The 20,570-nt window shown below is 32.4% G+C and overlaps 1 protein-coding gene across 1 annotated transcript in view; it reads right to left on the bottom strand.

The window, feature by feature from the left end:
• LOC142226071 (uncharacterized) overlaps positions 1 to 20,570 on the bottom strand; it is a 114,844-nt gene that overhangs the window by 11,196 nt on the left and 83,078 nt on the right. Inside the window, exons 4-5 of the mRNA XM_075295937.1 lie at positions 17,915 to 18,046; positions 16,804 to 17,122 (exon numbers count right to left, since the gene is read on the bottom strand). Coding sequence (XP_075152052.1) covers positions 16,804 to 17,122; positions 17,915 to 18,046 — 451 coding nt within the window. The remainder of the gene's footprint in view (positions 1 to 16,803; positions 17,123 to 17,914; positions 18,047 to 20,570) is intronic.

Genomic DNA, 20,570 nt, shown 5'->3' with positions numbered 1-20,570 from the left:
AGAAAAACTATGTAATCCACTATAGAAATCTGCAACAATGTTTAGATTTGGGTTTAAAACTTGAAAAAGTACACAGGATATTAACATTTGTACAAAGCGATTATTTACGTCCCTTTATCGATATAAATAATAGCTATAGAGCAAAAACAAATATTGCATTTGAAAAAGATTTTTTCAAATTGTTGAATAATGCGATATATGGCAAGACTATGGAAAATGTGGAAAAACGGACAGACGTGAGAATTGTAAAGGTATGGGAAACAGTAGGACAAAGAAATAGTGCGGTGAAATTGATTTCTAGGCCAAATTTCAATAGCCTTATTCATTTTGGAGAAAATATGGTCGCCATCCAAATGAACAAAGAAGAAATTTTATTAGATAAACCTATTCAAATGGGGTTTGCCATTTTAGAAATTTCTAAACATTTTATGTATGATTTCTACTATGGATTTTTGAAAAAAAAGTTCGGGAATGATGTAACCTTAGCGTACACTGACACCGATTCCATGGTCCTCGAATTCATAGGTAGGGACTTCTATGAAGAAATAACTCCGGATGATATTAAAGCAAGATTTGATACATCCGACCTACCTCTTAATAATAGATTCAATTTCCCTATTGCAAATAAAAAAGTTTTGGGAATGATGAAAGATGAGAATTCGGGGAGAATAATGACTGAGTTCATAGGGTTGAGGCCAAAAATGTACTCCATGAAAGTGGAGGATTGTGCGGAAATAAAAAAATCTAAGGGCGTCAAGAAATCTGTGTTAAGAAAATACACATTTGAAACGTATCGTGAGTGTCTTTTTAATAAAAAGAATTTAAGTGATAGCATGCTAGTTTTTAGGTCTAAAAAACACACAGTGTTTACAAATAAAGTTAATAAAATAACTTTAAGCTATAACGACGATAAAAGAAAAATTCGAGAAGATGGCATTAATACATATGCATGGGGCCACTATGCGATTGCAAATGAAAACCATAGCATATCTAGTAATGAAATCGACTTGGAGTCTATAAATCCAATGGTGTTTGATGTTAGTTTGAATGATATTCAAAATCTTGACTTGGCATCAATAAATGATTTAGACGACTTGAATTTGGATTTTGTCGAATAGAATAAGTATAGTACTGATATTATTAAGTATATTCATTAAGTCATTGTAATGTAAAAGAAAAAAAACAACATTATTTATTTATTTATTTTTATTTATTTATTTATGTAATTTTAACTTATTAACTAAGCAAATCTCATGTAAATAAAGACTATTTATTTATATATTCATGTAACTATGCAAAAAAAAATAATAAATAATAATAATAATAAATCAAAAATAATTCTATTCTTAAATAATTTTTCGGACAACTGCAGTCAAAGGTGTGTATTCCATCAATCGATCATGTAATATAAGACAGTAGGCATGAGTATTTTGAGGGATTAATTTACTCGTTTCAATCTCGAGTTTGACATCTATTGGTCCATGCTTTATCATTTCATTTTGATGGCTAACATCAATGACTATTATTGGTGATTCTTTGAACTTTTTAAGACTTAAAATTGGATATGACTCCCTTTGATAATAGTTTTCTTGAAATTTCGTATACATTTCGTAGAGTATAGCATATCGATTCTCATCAAATTTTAAATTTAAATCATCATATGGATAGGTCTCAGAGTTCAAATGAACTTTTATATTGGTTAAATTACAATGAGCAAACTTTCCTTCTCGTACAAATGCAAACAAAATGAAGCGTGGTCTCTCCCTGTTCAACGACAACTTGACATTCCAATTGCACTTCATCGAACCAAAGAATGTGGGGTTAAAATGGCAATCCCAACTTCGAAATGCAATTGGTAACGACGTACCATCGCGCACTGTTTTCATAACTTTTACTTTCATTATGTCAGAGAGGTGAACATGGGGAATCCTCCACATCACGTTGGTGATGGTTAAATTTAGATTTTCTTTGGGATCCGATGAATAGCATGCTTGGCTATCACTAGAACTTCGCAGAAGTATAAGATCATGTTTGCTATGCAAGATAATTTTATGGAAGTCTTCAGCAAAACCGAGTAACATCTTCAATGGAACATAAAAGTTGAATGTGTTTACGGATATATCCTCTAAAGAACTCCATCCTGCGTTTAGAAGCATATTACTCTCAAAACTTGTTAGAGATGCGAAATTTTTTATTGTACTTGATATTCCAAGATATCTCGATCGATCAATTTCAACACCATTAAGCTCATATCGGATTTCATCAAACATGTGCGCTACACAATTGTTTTTCAAACGAGCATTGATTGCTCTTTCTCCACTGGCCACTGTTATGGTACCCTCTATGTAAATATAACTTTCAGCCGGTAATACATACAAATCTTGATTTTGTATGGTTATTCTTATTTCATCATTGTTTTTAAATGAACGAATATATGGGACATAACTATGGTAGTCTTTTTTAGTAATATTTTCATCTGAAAAAGGTTTTTCGGATACATTAAGAATTTCAGTCATTTTGTTTTAAACGAAGGTTGAGAGATTTTAAAAATTTTATATTTTGCTTAGTTAAAGGCAGTAGTCTGCGGTTGGCGGTTTGCACTTGAGTGTTTGCCTTTGACTTTCCGCTTATGTTTTTATTATAAATAATCATCTGTCAGCTGGCCTTAGATGAATGCGTAAAGTAATTTCCTCTCCGCGAAAATTTATTATTCTTTCTTCTTGATCTACAATCCACACTTTAAGTGAACTGATTTCTTTGACGTTAACAGGTAAATAAACTAAATTTCTTGGTATTTCGTCTATTTTATATCCAGGGGAAACATTTATTGCAAATTCATGAATAGTATGCACCGGTAAATTATTCATGAAGGCACCGGATGTAATATTACATTGAATTTGAATTGCATTCACTCTCATAATGTTCACGGGAAGGGATGACTTATGTGTTATGTTGGGTGAGAGAGTCCCTCTTTTGAAACCCAATAATCCTCCGATAGAATGTTCATGATTAAAGTCGATTATATCATGCGAAGAAAATATTTCAATTTGCAATGTATTGTTGTTAGCAACAATTTCAATACTTTTTGACCCATTGTTTCTTCCATAGGCCATTTTTATATAATCGACAATGTCTTCCAATTCATATGATCCTATGGGAATTTCGATTACTTTCTCACCGATATGAAATAGATTGTTATCATTATCGACATTGGGTATAGAGTTGTATGAATGGAAATCAATTAATGCACATTCATAATCTCCAGAGAGCTGCAATGAAGGGAAATATTCCGCGGTTAGAATGGAAGATTTCCCCGTTAGGGCTAGCGTTATTGACATAATGAGTACTATGCTTTGAATGATGTGTTTCTACTATATTAAATCGCTTTTATTTATCCAAGAGTTATGTTGATTTGAGAAACCCAGCCATTTGACATAAACACGATCTCCTCTAGTTTTTAAAACTTTTTCAACTAGGTAAGAATTGGGATACTTAGTTCTTTTCAATTCCTCCTCATAAAAACATCCCTTAATGGGGTGCCCCTGATAATCTTCCAATATATATGTTACTGGGTTTGTGACTTTGATTAATTTAATACGGAATATTTCTGTACTGAAATTAGGGGTATACCCCTTTTCAAATATATTTTTATATTTGCTGATTCGAACAAAATCACCCACCTTGTACTTGTGTGTCTTGAATATTTTTAGATTGCTATATACGGTATCGAGTAACTCTTGTTCGTTTTTTGAATTTACTTTGTATGGCGGCATTTTTATTGTACGATGTCTCGTTCTATTGTATGAATATATTAACTTTTTATAGATATCAATCCACTTATAGTTTCCATTGAACGAAAAGTCACGGAACATTTTACTTTTTAATGTGCGATTGAAGCGTTCAACAATCGATGCCTTCATTACACTATATGTGGAGTAGTGGTTAATGTGATATTTTTCCATTAGCTTTGCAAAATCTTTATTGAAAAACTCTTTACCATCATCTGTTTGTAGGTTCTTTGGTGCCCTTCCTTCTTTCAATATTTTATAAAACGCTGCAGTGACGTCATTCGCATTTTTAGTTTTCGTTGCTTCAGCCCAGGCATATTTGGAGAATGTATCGATAACTGTCAATAGATATTTATAACCACTATTTATTCTGGCGTAATTTCCCATTTCAACTAAATCCGCCTGCCACAAATCATCAATCCCTTTCATTATGACTCTACGGCGAGGAAAGTTTTTTCGCGCTTGAGCATGAATTTCATTTACGATTCCCCTTCTCTCCATGATCAATCCTGTTTGTTGTATATGAATGTTGGCGAGGGATACAATTTACTTATAGCCTCAAAAATGTTTGCTAGTGAGGTCTTTAATTCCGAAATCTGTTCCTGCGTTTTGTAAAATTCCACGCTTAACTCTTTTTTGAATATTTCTTGTGAGCGTGTGATTTGTGCTAGTAAATAAGCTTTGTTGACTGCGTCTCGATCTTCTGTCGGCGCACCCAAGTTTTTAATTTTTTTAGTTTGTATATCGAGGTTATAATGCCGGTCAAAAGTAATTCCCAAAATTTTTTGAGCATTTCTTCTTAGGATTTCCGAGTTGGAGAAGTGTCCGAACTTGTCGACGCTCATCTTGATAATAATATGCCAAAACAAAGGTTAATAAATTATATTAGCCTCTCTTAGCTCCTCTATAATTGATACTATTTCATTACTATGATTAGTATGACCTGCATTTTGCGATGCAATCAACAGCTTGAGACGTTCAACTAATTCATTGGGATCATCCCAATATATATAGTTGGGTTTTTGCATGTTTACTTTCATTAATCCTTCACCCACGTGAGTACTTTGAAATAGTTTCCTTATAATATTTATGTATTTTGTACCCTTGCTTGCTTTAATTTTTCCCTCAGGCTTGTAATCTCTTTTATGGGCATTCGTATTTAACAATATTTTCTTATAGATTTCCAATTCAGACTTATCATAGTTTTGTGGATTTTTATAAAAAAGAAGTTCAAATAGACCTGGGGTGCGACCCCATCTTTGATTTCCTATAATAATTTTATCATCAGTCAAATGAAGATCGCTATTTCCAAACTTCCAAACACCATCACTATCTTTATGCGGACCGAAACATGTGTCCAGTTTTTTTCTGGTTTGTAAGGTGTTCAGGTCATACAAAACGTCTTCATCTTCCGATTGTGAATAGAAATGGTCATCATCATCATCATCATTATTACCACCACCACCATCATCATAATCATCATCGTTTTCAACTTTTTCATTTTTCATGGATGTTGATAGCTTGTTATTTTCCTCTATTTTAATTTCCTTTTTCGGCGCTTGTCCCTCAAAATGAATAGGTTGTTTTTCATATGACATTTTAAGAATTTTTTTTTCAGTGGTACTGTCAATGGTTTAAAAGTACTTTCAAGCTGAGTATTTAGCTCGATTTCACCATGCTTTAAAGCATCAAACTTTCTTCTAAGAATTTTTCTTGTCTTTACGACTTGTTTTAAAGTATTTTCATCCATTATTGCGTCTGCTTTAAATGAAATGTTTTTCATTACTAAACATGTATATAGGTATCGAATCCTTTTCTATATCGTCCTTCGTTAATTTCGTCATCCTTACTTATTGTTAAAAATTGATACTTTTCTTTCCAACATTCACGACATAATTCTTTAAATTTTTCATATGACATGTCACTCACAACATTATCATCATAAACATGTTTTAAATTCATCTCATCTTGTTTAAAAATAATAATAAAATTCGCATTATCTCGAACTAAATGTTTTGGAATTCGCGTGTATGTCTGACACAAATAAAAACAATCTATATTCTTATGTCTACCCATACAAAAATAAGCACGAATATTATTTTGCTTTTCACAAGCCACATCATCGAAAATCATTAATGAGTTTGGCTTAGCCGCATCTGGTGATATCACATCACTATTGTCGGAAAAAGTGTACAGCCCCATTCCCTTTATAGGCTTTAAGAGAGTTTTCAAATATTCATATTTTGGTTGGTATAGCGATTTCGAATACAGATATATGTTCTCAAATTTTAGTCCGTTGGGACTCTCTATTAAACTAATCATGGTATTCGTTTTTCCGCAATTTGAAGGACCCACAATTAGAGCTCGAATTGAATTCGGTAACAAAGTACTATGTCTAGTTTTAATAGGACTTTTATGTAGAAAATCATAGTTTTGTACTTTAATATTCTTATCCTGCTCTACTAAGCGCATTTTGAAGACTGTAAATTAAAAAAAATAATCACCGCCATATATGTTTTTCTTTTTTTTATGTTTTAGAGTGAAATGAAAACAAAATAAAGAAAAAAAAAAATAGTATATAAAATGTTTGTTTATGCGAAAAATAAAATTAATCGTACAAAAACAATCAAAGGAAGAGGACTTGTTAATAATTTAATTAACGCACTCCCATTCGAAGTGCACTTGCCTGGTTATCAATATTGCGGACCGGGAACTAAGCTACAAAAACGCTTGGAGCGGGGAGATAAGGGAATAAATGGATTAGATTCTGCTTGCAAAGTTCATGATATTGCATATTCTGAAAGCCAAGATCTGGATCATAGACATAAAGCGGATAGAGAATTATCAGAGAGAGCCTGGCAACGTGTGTTAGGAAAAGACAGCAGTTGGGGTGAAAAAATAAATGCTTATTTAGTTGCGAATGCGATGAAAGCAAAGACAAAATTTGGTATGGGATTGAAAAAGAAAAGCAAGAAACCCAATTGTGGGAAAAATATATTCACTGGTGCAGTTAGAAAAGCAAATGCTGTTTTGAAAAGACAAAAACCTTCTGATATCAAAGCTGCTATAAAGGTGGCTAGAAACGTTATTGCTAAATCTTTCAAGGGGAAAAAGGCACAAATTGTAATCCCGCGAGTTATAAGAGTCCCAAAAATTGGTGGTTTTCTTCCTTTAATACCCATTTTAACAGCACTCAGTGCGGTAGGTGCGTTAGCATCAGGTGGTGCTTCCATAGCCAAAGCTGTTAACTCTGCTAAAAATGCCAAGCAACAGCTGGAGGAGAACGCACGCCATAACAGAGCGATGGAAAGTGTGGCGATGGGGAAAGGTCTTTACCTGAAGCCCTTCAAGAAGGGTATGGGTATTGTAATAAATGAGAAAGAGAACAAAAAGAACAATCAACAGAAAATAAAAAACTGATAAAAATGCTACCCGAGAGAGCGCTAACAGATAATGATTTGAAGACGTTTGCCACAAAACACATTCGACACTGCGAGATAAACTACCGAAAAAGCCGCATACATTTGAGTGTGGTATTGTAAACCTCGATAGTTACATGGGGAGTGGCACCCATTGGGTAGCATATCACAAACAGAAAGATCTAATTGAATACTTTGATAGTTTCGGCAATTTGCAGCCACCCTTAGAAATTTTAAATTATTTAGGGAATAGAATAAATTACAATTACACACGAGTACAGAAATTTAATTCTTTTAATTGTGGTCACTTATGTCTTTTATTCCTTAGTAAATTTCAATAAAAAGAAAAACATACAAATCATTTTTTTTTTTATTTTATTTTATTTTATTGTTTCATAGCCTACATTTGCATATGAATTATAAATTTCAACATCTTTTTTAATAATTTTCTTCATTTTTTTACCAAATTCAAAACAAAGGCGTGTTAAATCAATTGCTACCTCCTTTTCATAAACCTCCACAATTTCTCTCATTTGAATGTGAGTTTTATTTAGTCTAGCACAAGTGGGTATGTAAAAATTAGAATAAAAGTATGAAATTTGTTTTTGTAAAATCGCATTCCAGCAAATAAATGTCGTAAAGAATATGCCAACTCGAGTAACGGCACGCCATGTTTCTGCATCAATTTTGATTTTCCCATTGTTTTGACGAAAAACCAGGAAACATTGTCCTCCCTTTTGACGAAAATCAAATCTGATATGCTCGTTGGGTACGTCATTCAACAGATTGAAGGAATCGAAAAACTCAAACTGATCCAGTCTGAGCTGTATGTACTCCTTGTAGGTCATCAGATGAAGCCACATCGCACGAGAAAATCCTACAAAATTTTTTTTCTTGTCTTGAAACCAAATTAATGGTTCAAAACAAAAAGTGGTGGAGAATCCACATGTCACTTTGAGACATGTGTTGACAAAATATTCAAAATCAAAAACGACATCATGATTCTTGAACATTTCTTCTATGGCCACGTTTTTCTCCATTTTCTTTAGAAGTATTTTCAAGACTGTTAGCTTTTCTAAATAAAAACCGTATATATAGGGGCTTTGAGAAGCTAATTCATTTAGTCTATTTAGTAAATCCATAATACAATGACAACTCTCAGAAGGAATAATTATGCGGTGTTGGATTTCCAGTTCTGCCACGGCAACGATAACAGTATTTATATAAAAGAGTTATCATATATGGGCGGTTCTTCGATTGTACCCAATTACTTCCTTTTCAAACGACCTTTTGATTTCCGAGAGCTAACCAGAATGGGACGTCGAAAAAACATTTACTGTCGGAAATTTGTACATGGACTGGATTGGATGGATGGTGACATAGACTACATCAATGTTGGCGATATTCTCTCACCACTCAATTGCTATGATTATATCTTCTGCTTTGGGAAAGCCAAAAAAGATTTTCTAATGAAGTATTTAAATGTTAGAATCATAAATCTAGAGTATAAAACAAGCTTTTCAAAACTGAATAACTATTATACATCATGTGAAATTCATTCTGATAATAGATTTAAGTGCTCTCTCAATAATGTTTTCAAACTTTTTGTATATTTAGAATCGAATTTCTGTCATGTACAAAATTTTATTAATGAAAAAATAACTAAATAAATAAATAAAAAAAAAAAAAAACTTTTTTTTATTCTTGTCATCATTCTATAGCTTTATTTGATTTGATTAGAAACAGTAAAGTTAATCCACACACTAGAAATACATGAAAAATATTGTAAATAATTGTAATTGTATGTTTGCTTTTCGCTCCCGCTCGCTTCATATTCAATCCACAAATATCATATCCTATTGGTTGAAGTAGGTGATCCAACTCTTCCTCACACAATGGAATATTATTCGTAGCACATCGTCTCAACAATGGACAAATCGGTGACCATCGCATATGTTCAGAAATAACATCATCATCGGTCTCCCAAGATTGTATTTCCACATGACAGAAATAGCATTTCACCTTATCATTTTCACCAGTATAGAAAAGACCACTCTTTGCCATATCATTCCAATTTTTTAGCTTTCCCGCCCAAGTTTGAAATGTCTTACATCGCTCATCTTCCCGATAGAGTAGGCTTTCGTCTATGAAAGGCACTTTTAAATTCATATCGGTAACCATTTTGTTACGGGTTTGATATGTTTTAGTGCGAGCAACTTGTTTTTTGTACTGTGTTCACGATCAGATATGATGATGCTTTTATTCACATAAGAATGCACATGTTTCCTCCCTTCACACTCACATTACCAATACGAAAAAAAAAAGAATGACGATTTTAAAAAAGTTTCAAAGAAGAAAAAAAACTTGAAATTGTTTCTTTTTTCTTTCCCTCCCATCCCCTCATTCCAAAATAAAATAAAAAAAAAGAATGTAATTTAAAGTATCAATGGAATATATGAAAATTTATTTATTTATTTATGTTTAATTTCCTTAACCTAATAGGCTACATAAAATGTATCTGGAGTTATCAAAATTTCATTTAAAACTAATTTGGTAATTTCTGCTCCTTCTTTAAGGGGTACTTTCGTGATGGAAAACGATCCTTCATTCAACCGCTTAATATCATCCTCGCTCAATGAGTTGAATCTTGATGGTAGATAGAGGACTCCATCATTGAGTTGAAGTACAACTTTTTCCCCAAATTTGGTTGATGTCCTGTATGCTCCTCCAATTAAGTATTCCAAGTTTATCGCCAACTCCTTCATGCTTAGAATTCTTTTAAAATTCAATGAATTAAAATTTTCAATGAGAGTAGAATTGCTGCTCATCTTGATGCTCGACACTTTTCTTGCTGATATTTGAAACTGATTGCTTTGAAATTAAACAGCTCCCCTATTTATACAAAATTTGAGCAATAAAAAAAAGCTTCATTATTTTCACCATTTCCCAAAACAACAAAAAACAAAAAAAAGCTCTTATTTTCTCATTCACGATCCTTATCAATTAGCCTCATCACCTAGTCTCAATAACACTGCAATCCTAACCAAACGGTCAAATGCTAGACCAAACGATAATGCACAATTTTCCAACAAAATACCATACACACACACACACACACACACGCTTTTCCAACAATCATTTTCTATTGTCAACTCGACCCGCCATAAAATATTTCGCGTTTCTAAAGATATCAATGCAATTGCAACATGGGTTATCGACAGAAATTTTATATGTGGTTAAAGACAAATTCTTTCCACAAACATTGAAGCAATATCCGTGTTATACGAGTACCCAAAAACCTGACACATCATAAATTCATCATTCCATTTCATTTATTTTTCTATGGGACCACTCAACGAGACCATCCATCCGAGAGCAAAAATGCCTGCTTCACACACAAAACTATGTCTCAATCATATATTAACCATCCTTATCAATTAGCCTCATCACCTAGTCTCAATATCACTGCAATCCTAACCAAACGATCAAACGAAAAATGCCATACACACGCACACGCTTTTCCAACAATCATTTTATATTTTTCCACATTCACTTTTCTTTATCCAACAATAACAACAACTCAAACACATCAGAACCCAAACGTGTACATTCAACATACACAGAACCACATGAATTTTAAAAAATTTTTTAGAATACAAGATTAGCAAGATCATATCTTTGGAGAAAGTCATAAATAAATCTATTTTCCCCCAATAAAATTTTTGGGATCCTCAAAAATTTTAACTTGATAAAACAACTTTCATAAACCTTATCATCTTATCAACCAACCAACGTGAAGTTTTAACCCTTTATAAGTGTATTATAGGACACTCTATCGCTATCACATCATAAATTCATCACTTTTTCTCGTTTGCTTTTCTATAGGATCACTCAGTTAGTTTGGAGAATGTTATAGATAAAGTGCATCGAAGTGCAACCAACAAACCATCGAAGTGCAACCATCTTTGATAAACATATGTAACCCCTGTCAAACAATAAATCAATTTTGTAAGCCCCAATAACATTTCTGGCATCCACAAAAATTTAATCTTGATAAACGAACGTGCAACCATCTTTGATAAACCTTATCATCTTATAAACCAACCAATGTATTTAACCCCTGTCAAACAATAAATCAATTTTGTAAGCCCCAAAGAGTTTTGGGGATAATCAACCTTATCTTTGTTTACATAGCACTTGACCTAATTACATAAAGCACGTGACCTATATCTTAAACGCAGACCAATAAAAATTCAACCTTATCTTATCTTATCTTTGCATAAACCACTTGACCTATATCTGAAACGCTTATATCCTCTCTACTGTTGTGATATTTTATTCAAAGCGACAGAGAGAGAGTATAGAGAAAGAAATAGAGATGGAAATCGGGAGAGTTGACGAAAGATATCAACATAACACAGCAAAAGAATCAAAAGAGAACAATTTCTGTGAAACCGCTTGTATTTTGTTTCGGAAAACTGTTTCATGATAAGGCCAAAAATTTGATATGCTTAAGTCTAAATATTATTTAATTTGAATAAAGAGAATAGACATTCGGAACCAAGAGAATAGACAAACAGCATATGTTTTCGCCTTGAGAGCATGTGTGGACATGTGTTTGTTTATCATTTTGGCATTATGGGCACAATTTGTTTCTTGGTTCGTTAAAAGAAATCAAGGGTCTTCATAAAAATAACGAAAGGGCACTATACTCTTTTTAGAGTTGGGACAGTAAAATGAAATAAGGAGGAAATAGTGAAAAATTACACAAAAAAATTTATAAAAACAAAGTTTAGTTCCTCTTTATTAATAAGTAGTCCACGAGGAGTTGACGGACACCTTCAAATCCAAAGGCGGCATTAAGTTCGAGTTTTGCAGCTAAAACAATTTAAAAAGTTTATTTTCTTTAAAATGAATTATTAAAGAAAAATAAAAGGCATTGTAGAGCGATGGTGTTAAATGCTAGTAAAAAACTGTTCACGTCTAAATAAATTTATGTTTATATTATAAAATTATTTATGTATGTTTATACTCGACTTCACGTTCTTCTTTTGTTAGAGTTTTTGAATTCCTTCCAAATTTTAAAGTTTTGTATCAAAAACAGTTTTTTGTTACAAAATTGTTATTTTTGCAATAAAAAAATAATATTTTATCCAAAAGTCAGTCAATTTCGTTTATATCAAGCACTGTTACTGACAATAAATCTTTAATAACCCACATTTCGAAGTTTCATTATAAAAATTTAATACAGTATAAATATAAATGTGTAAATTAAAAAAAAGTGTTCGGTCGGAGCAGGGATTGAACCCACTACCCTTTGCATGCAAGGCAGACATGCTAACCACTGCTCCATGTGGCAAACAAATGTATGTTTCTGTTAAATAATGTTATGTTTGCATGGGCTCGTGGGCGCTGCAAACTATGCTATATAAATATAACTTATAACGATAATTATCTACTGGTGATGATAACAGCTACGTAGCCCAGTGGATAGTGTGTTCGCTTACAAATTGTATGGTCCTCGGTTCGATTCTCCTTGCAGGCGAAAGGTAAAATTTAAAAATTTATAAAAGTGAATAATTTTCTCAACATTATTTGTATTACAGAAAAAGGTGCCAAGATTAGTTCTTGGCACCTTTTTCTTTCGTGGAAGTGAAAATTACGAGTATGTTAGGCAATGAGCACAGTCTTTGGGAAAAATTCTTCCAAGCATATAATATTTTTTGGCTCAAAATGCTTCCAAACATATAATATGTTCACATAAAACAAACATATTAATGTTTCGGCAGTATCCAATAATATATGTGCTTCCTGCAAAATATGTTTGGAACATATGTTAAAGAAGCGATTTTTTTTGAGGGTGTGGACAAGATACAAAAACTCCTCAAATTTAAAGACTTTTTCTTTAATTTTAAGATTTTTTAGAATTGACTCTAGCCTTCTTTCATGTAAAGATACCCATTTTTAAGTTGAATCACTTAACTATAAGGACAAAACGACTTTATCGGCTTTTGGACAAGAAAAAAAAGTTTATATAAGAGAAATTCAAAAATGCTATTATAACCAAAATTCGCGTTCGTATTTTAAGGACATGAACTCTTTGGCCTCACGACAATATTTTTTCAGCGTACAAAAAACGAGTCAAATGCTAATATTCTAAATGTTATGTTTTAATTGGGCTTTGAAATATGTGGAAAACCTTATTCTGGCAACAAGGCTTAGATAGAAAACGCCGTTTTATCCATATTTCAATAAAAACATGTCGAAAATAAAAAAGCCAAAAATAGCTAAAACGGTCATGAAAAAAACCCAGAAAAAACTAAAAGCTAAATTCATTTTTCCCCTCTAAACGACTTCAAAAAAAGCCAAATCTAGCGGGAAAATAGCTAAATTGGCAACGCTGGCCAAAGAGCACTAAATTTCACATTTAATACCAATTGCATACCTACAAACCTTAGCATCTTAAGGATCTAAAAGAGCTTAACATTTCAAATTTAAGGCCAATTGGCTCCAATAAATTAAATTATGACATACGTATAAATTTTAGTCAAATCAGACTGTAGGGCTATATCAAAATCTGTGGTGGACATTACAATGGATCGATTGAGCCCACACGCAAAAAAATAATTCTTTCCTCCCAAACGAAATTTTAGACAAATAAAGTTCTTTTCTCATTTGCTTTTCGCTGTAAGGAAGTGTATTTGGAAGAAAAGTATGTACTTTTTGTGATAAACGTTTATTCTTTTCCAGGATGTAAAAACAATTTCATAAAGACTAACTAAAAAAAAACATTGTTTTCTTGCTAATTGCATTTCCCTCACATCTATCTCACATCCACGAGATTTTTAATTCTTAACACCTTTTCCTGTAATACCAACAATGTAGAAGAAATTATACGACTTTATAAATTTTTAAATTTTCTTACCTTTCGCCTGGACGGAGAATCGAACCGCGGACCATGCACTTTGTAAGCCAATACACTAACCACTGAGCTATGTACCTGTTATGGTCATCAATAGATAATTATCCATATAAGTTATATTTATATAGCATAGCTTGCGGCGCCCACGAGCCGAATAAACAAAGTTTATTTAACAGAAACAAACAGTTTGTTTGGCACCGTGGAGCAGTGGTTGCTACGTCTGACTTGCATGCCAAGGGTCGTGGGTTCGATCCCTGCTTCGGCCAAAGTTTTTTTTTGTTTTTTTTTTTACATATATTCTAGATATGTTCGGAAGATTCCGAAAAAATGTTGAACATTACATTGTACTATATTAAATTTTGAACTGTAATATGTGTCTTATTAAAGACCTAAAGTCACAAAAGAACAGTGTTTGATATAAACGAAATGGACTGTGTTGTTGTTTCAAAAATATTTTTTTTTATTGAAAAAATAAAAATTTTGTAAAAAACGAATTTTTTTGGTGATAAACGTTTAAAATTTTCGAAGCAATTCAAAAAACTCTAACAAAAGAAAAACGTTTTCGGTACACGTTTTCCAAACGTTTTTTTTCTTTGCGTGCATCTTCTAGTCAAACCTTCTAGAACGCATAGACTAGTCTCCATCATTGGACGTTTCAGTGTAATTACAGCCAAACTGTCATCTGTCTGAAGAGCTCAATGGAATCTTTTTAGTGAAGTATTTTTTAAATTATAATTTGGCCGGTGGTCGGAGTCGAGCAAAATTATTACAACTCCGACTCCACAGCCCTAATGATGGTAGAGACCTTCAGCGTTCCAGACTTGCAATGATAAAACTGCCAGCACATTGTTTCTACGAATGAGGAATAGTAGTATCTTTTTCTATTAGTTATTGTGGTTTTCATCATGATACAATGATTGTAAGGTAGCCTCTGTAGAACAAAAATAACAACAAAAACATAAAAGCAGCTCATCATAACGTCAAACTAAATGTCGGTAAAAAGTAAATAAACAAATACAAAAATGTTTGTTTTGATTTTGTGTTGCTCATGAGAAATGTTTTTTTTTTTTTTTTGGAATAGAAAAAAATTGACTATTTTCACCATTTACCCGCTTGTTACACAGACAACACTTTCGCATTTTCCGTTTCATTTCCGAATTTCAAATACAATTTAAATTTAAGACGTTAATTCCAACAACATAATTTAAAAATGTCAACAATATTTTTGACATTATGATGAGCCGTTCAAAGTCACCTGACGGAATAAGGCTACCTTATAATCATTGTATCATGGTTTTCATTAAATTAGCATGATGTTTTAGTACTGGGTCAAAATTTTCAGTAATGAAACACATTTTTTATTATATTTTCTTATGTCATTCGATTTTGTGAGAAATATCAGAGTAATTGGAAGCAAACAAATTTGTCTTGGACTTCTCCATGTTTTTATTTCAAATATGTTTTTGATTTAAGGTTGTGTTATATATCATGCGCTAATGCGTCAGTTGATTGAAGAGTTGAATTTTCTCTTTGAAAGCAATAGTTTTGTTAGAGTACTTCAAACTGAAAAAATCAATCACGGATTAACGCAAGATATGCAACTCAACCTTTACCCTCCAAAAATCAACCTCTCAATGTTTTTCATGGCAAAAAAGAAATAACAAAATGTATCCGAAAATTTGGAATCAGAAATCAATTTCTCGCGGTTTTGTGGATCCACAAACAAACGCAAAAATTTTAGGAGATATACACATAATTTACAGACTTCTCCTCTGCAAACGGCAGAATATTGGCTTATACTTGTAATAATTGGATGGTACTTGATCTTGGCCTACTTGTAATAATTTTATTTTTTAGCATCTAAGATAAATACTGGACCGACGAGTGACGTCTTTTATAGATTTCTGATATTTCAAAAAGTTTTCCCATCGATTTCGCAGGTGAATTAAAACTTGTTTAGTGTCAATCGAAATTTGCTTAATTTTGCTGTTTATAGCTATTTTAATCTTTTTGTAATTGTTCTTTTCGATGAAAACACACAACACAAGATTATAGTGTAAACAGCGACTTTCTGTGTCAATTGAAAAAATCGTATTTGTATAATAAAATAAAGCGTAAAATAAATAAATATGCAATTTGCTCCATATCTAATTTGATGTAAAAACCTAAGTTTACTCCAACTAATGCCATATTATTAAATATCGATCGAAACCAAGACAATACAATATATAGAGAGCAAATGGCTAACTTTAACTGAAAAGTTTTCAGCAGTTAAGTTCCTTATTGCACACAGAGAAGGAATATGATCACCTCAAAAATGTTTCAAGAGCAAAATGTTATTTTTGTAGGGTGACCATGTGACATGTTTGTCACTAAAATGTTATTTTCTCGTCAAATATAACCTGCTTGCCGAAAACAGATACATGATTTCCGAGAAAATAATATGGTTGCGAAAACCATGTTACATGGTCACCACCCAAAAATAACATTTTGCTCTTAAAACATGTTTGAGGTGATCGTATTCCTTCTCTGGGTGTGACTATATATGGAATATATAGTCAACATGACAGATATGTCAATAGTACGGTTTAAAAATTCGTTAGCTAACGTAGCACTAACGTAGCTTCAAGAAAATGGGGGTAGTGAAATTAGAATTTTATCTATTATTACTTACCAGGTATATAAGGCTTTTGATTATTATAGGACGTTGGTGATGATATTGTACGATTGCATTGATTGTTGTGATGGTTCGTTTCACTGTGTGCTGTTACGCTATTATTACAATTATTGTGATTTTGAGATTGTTGTAGTTGTAGTTGTAATTGATGACGATTCGGCACATCCGTACTCTCAATTGGACTCATGGGTGTCATTTCACGATCCTCAATATACATATCACTACCATCGTCGGGCACATGGCGATATTGTGACCATGGCCAGGAAGCAATACCAGACAATAACAACGATTCAATGGCACAAATATAACCTATTATCTATTGTAATAAAGAGAGAGCGTGAGAGAGAGAGAGAGAGAGATCGTTAATAGAATCATATAGTGATTAAGACATATGTACACTCAAAAAAGTAAATATACAATGGAAAAAAAGTGTTGCTTAAATTCGGAAAATTTAAACTTAAGGTGGGTAATAAGTTCGAGTTTATACGATAAAAAGCCCAATTTTTCACGATTACTTTTCTCTAATCCATTATAAATAATATAAACTTTGTGAAAAGTTGCTTTGGGAAATTCCCCCATCAAGTTTTAATAAAATTTGCATCAAAGAGGTATAATGTTATATTGTTTTTACTGATTTGTTTTCGATTTTGGCAGCTAAACTCGAACAGGAGTTTTAGAAAAATTCGATAAAATTACTTGTTTGCTTTTGTGTAAGAAAAAATTCATATATTAAAGAAGAAATTCTATATATATTTTTAAATATTAACTATTTTTAGAAAAACGAATGTTTTAGAAAAATTTCGTATTTTGTAAAAACAATGCAAAATTAAAATTTTTACAATATTAAATATTTTTAGAAAAATTCATGTAATTTTAAGAAAAATTAGGCAATTTTTTCTCTTGTTTAAGAAAAATTTCGTATTCTAAAGTGCCAAAATAATGTATTTAGTAAAATTTCATGTTTTTTGTATTTTGAAGTTCTATTATCTAAAGTGAAGGATTCATTCTCATATTTTTAATTATGCATAGTAATTTTCATGAAATAAATAAATATCACATTGGCTTTAAAGTCTTATTTTTTGAGTGTACGCTTTAGCATATAACTTACCGCTGATGCAAATAATGTGTCTTTAGTGTACTTCGGTACAAGGGTGTACTCCCCTGCATATAGCACCATGTGCATTATCAGTGTAGAGCTCAAAATCAATACCAAACCAATACTCAGGTACATCCATGTATTCTAAGTAAAAGAAAAAACAAAAAGGTTTAGTCGAAATTAGAAGAATAACTTTATAGAAATATTACCAACGAATGTTTCGTACTATTACCGTTGCTAAATAAAGTTCGAAAAATATATTTTTTTTGTCGTTGTGGGTTTCTTCTTAAGGTGAGTACTATGTTCGTATTTTTCACCAAAACACTAAATTAAAACAAGTAAGGAAAGTCTAAAGTCGGGCGGTGCCGACTATATTATACCCTGCACCACTTGGTAGATCTAAATTTTCGATACCATATCACATCCGTCAAATGTGTTGGGTGCTATATATAAAGGTTTGTCCCAAATACATACATTTAAATATCACTCGATTTGGACAGAATTTGATAGATTTTTACAAAATCTATAGACTCAAAATTTAAGTTGGCTAATGCACTAGGGTGGAACACAATTTTAGTAAAAAACAAGTAAGGAAAGTCTAAAGTCGGGCGGTGCCGACTATATTATACCCTGCACTACTTGGTAGATCTAAATTTTCGATACCATATCACATCCGTCAAATGTGTTGGGTGCTATATATAAAGGTTTGTCCCAAATACATACATTTAAATATCACTCGATTTGGACAGAATTTGATAGACTTTTACAAAATCTATAGACTCAAAATTTAAGTTGGCTAATGCACTAGGGTGGAACACAATTTTAGTAAAAAAATATGGGAAACATTTAAATCTGAAGCAATTTTAAGGAAACTTCGCAAAAGTTTATTTATGATTTATTGCTCGATATATATGTATTAGAAGTTTAGGAAAATTAGAGTCATTTTTACAACTTTTCGACTAAGCAGTGGAGATTTAACAAGGAAAATGTTGGTATTTTGACCATTTTTGTCGAAATCAGAAAAACGTATATATGGGAGCTATATCTAAATCTGAACCGATTTCAATAAAATTTGGCACACATGACTATATTTCTAATTGTACTGCTAGTGCACAATTTCAACCAAATTGGGCCAAAACTCTGACTTCTGGGGCCATATAAGTCCATATCGGGCGAAAGATATATATGGAAGCTATATCTAAGTCTGAACCGATTTCAATCAAATTTGGCACACATGACTATATTACTAATTGTACTCCTAGTGCAAAATTTTAAGCAAATTAGGGTAAAACTCTGGCTTCTGGGGCCATATAAGTCCATATCGGACGAAAGATATATATGGGAGCTATATCTAAATCTGAACCGATTTCAATCAAATTTGGCACGCATAGCTACAATGCTAAATCTACTCTCTGTGCAAAATTTCAACCAAATTGGGCCAAAACTCTGGCTTTTAGGACCATATTAGTCCATATCGGACGAAAGATATATATGGGAGCTATATCTAAATCTGAACCGATTTCAATCAAATTTTGCACACTTGACTATACGTTTGTACAAATTTTCAAGCAAATCGGTATAAAACTCTGGCTGCTGGGTCCATATTAGTGCATATCGGGCGAAAGATATATATGGGAGCTATATCTAAATCTGAACCGATTTCTTCCAAAATCAATAGGGTTCTATTCCAAATTAGGGACATGTGCCAAATTTGAAGGCGATTGGACTTAAATTGCGGCCTAGACTTTGATCACAAAAATGTGTTCACAGACAGACGGACGGACGGACAGACGGACATGGTTATATCGACTCAGGGACCCACCCTGAGCATTATTGCCAAAGACATCTCGTCTCCTTCTGGGTGTTACAAACATATGCACTAACTTATAATACCCTGTTCCACAGTGTGGCGCAGGGTATAAATACAAAAATCTGTGTGAAGACGATTATTTTTTTATAAAGTCTTGTGAAATAATGAATGGAAAAGATCTAAGGAATTGATTGTGAACCATTTTATATTTATAATTTTTTAATTAATTTAAAAAAGTAACCGTGAAAACAAGTTGGTTTTCAGCTTGAAAACTGAACATAGTACTCAGCTTTATGTGTTTGTTTTGATTTCAGCTTAAAGCCATACGTAGACTAAACTGCAAGAGTTTGTGAGGTTCAAATATAATAGAAAGTTAATGGAAGTTCCGAGACGATCCTCCATCTCACTATTTGAAGTCTAAAGGGTTCTGCCCAAATTAATTTATTAGCTACTCTTGTAGTTTAGTTGTTTGTAAAATAAACATATGTTACCATACTTATAAAAAAATTAAATAATTTAAGTAGTTTGCTCAATATTCAAGGGCTGTCAGATTACAACGACCGGTCATCGACCTAACGTGTACAAAGCTGTAGCGCCAATTATAAAAATGTACTTTTAGAAGCTCGCTAGAATATGTGTTTCAAATTGCAAGGCGCCATATATTAACAATGTGGTGGATTTATTATGTTTTTAATTGGTCATAAATCTAAGTTGTAGATCTAGGTAGTAGGTAGGTTTAATAGTAGAAATTGAAATGAGAAGCAAAAAGTCGACTTCTTGACTTTTAAAAATGTCGAAAAAATTTTTACTGTTTTGACTTTCGACTCTTCGAATGGATTGTGAAAATACGAATAACGG

This window comes from Haematobia irritans, chromosome 2, assembly GCF_050003625.1.
Source record: "Haematobia irritans isolate KBUSLIRL chromosome 2, ASM5000362v1, whole genome shotgun sequence".
In the NCBI taxonomy this organism is placed as follows: Eukaryota; Metazoa; Arthropoda; class Insecta; order Diptera; family Muscidae; genus Haematobia; species Haematobia irritans.
Note: the sequence above shows the minus strand (reverse complement) of the source record. Positions and strands in the feature narration are given on the sequence as shown.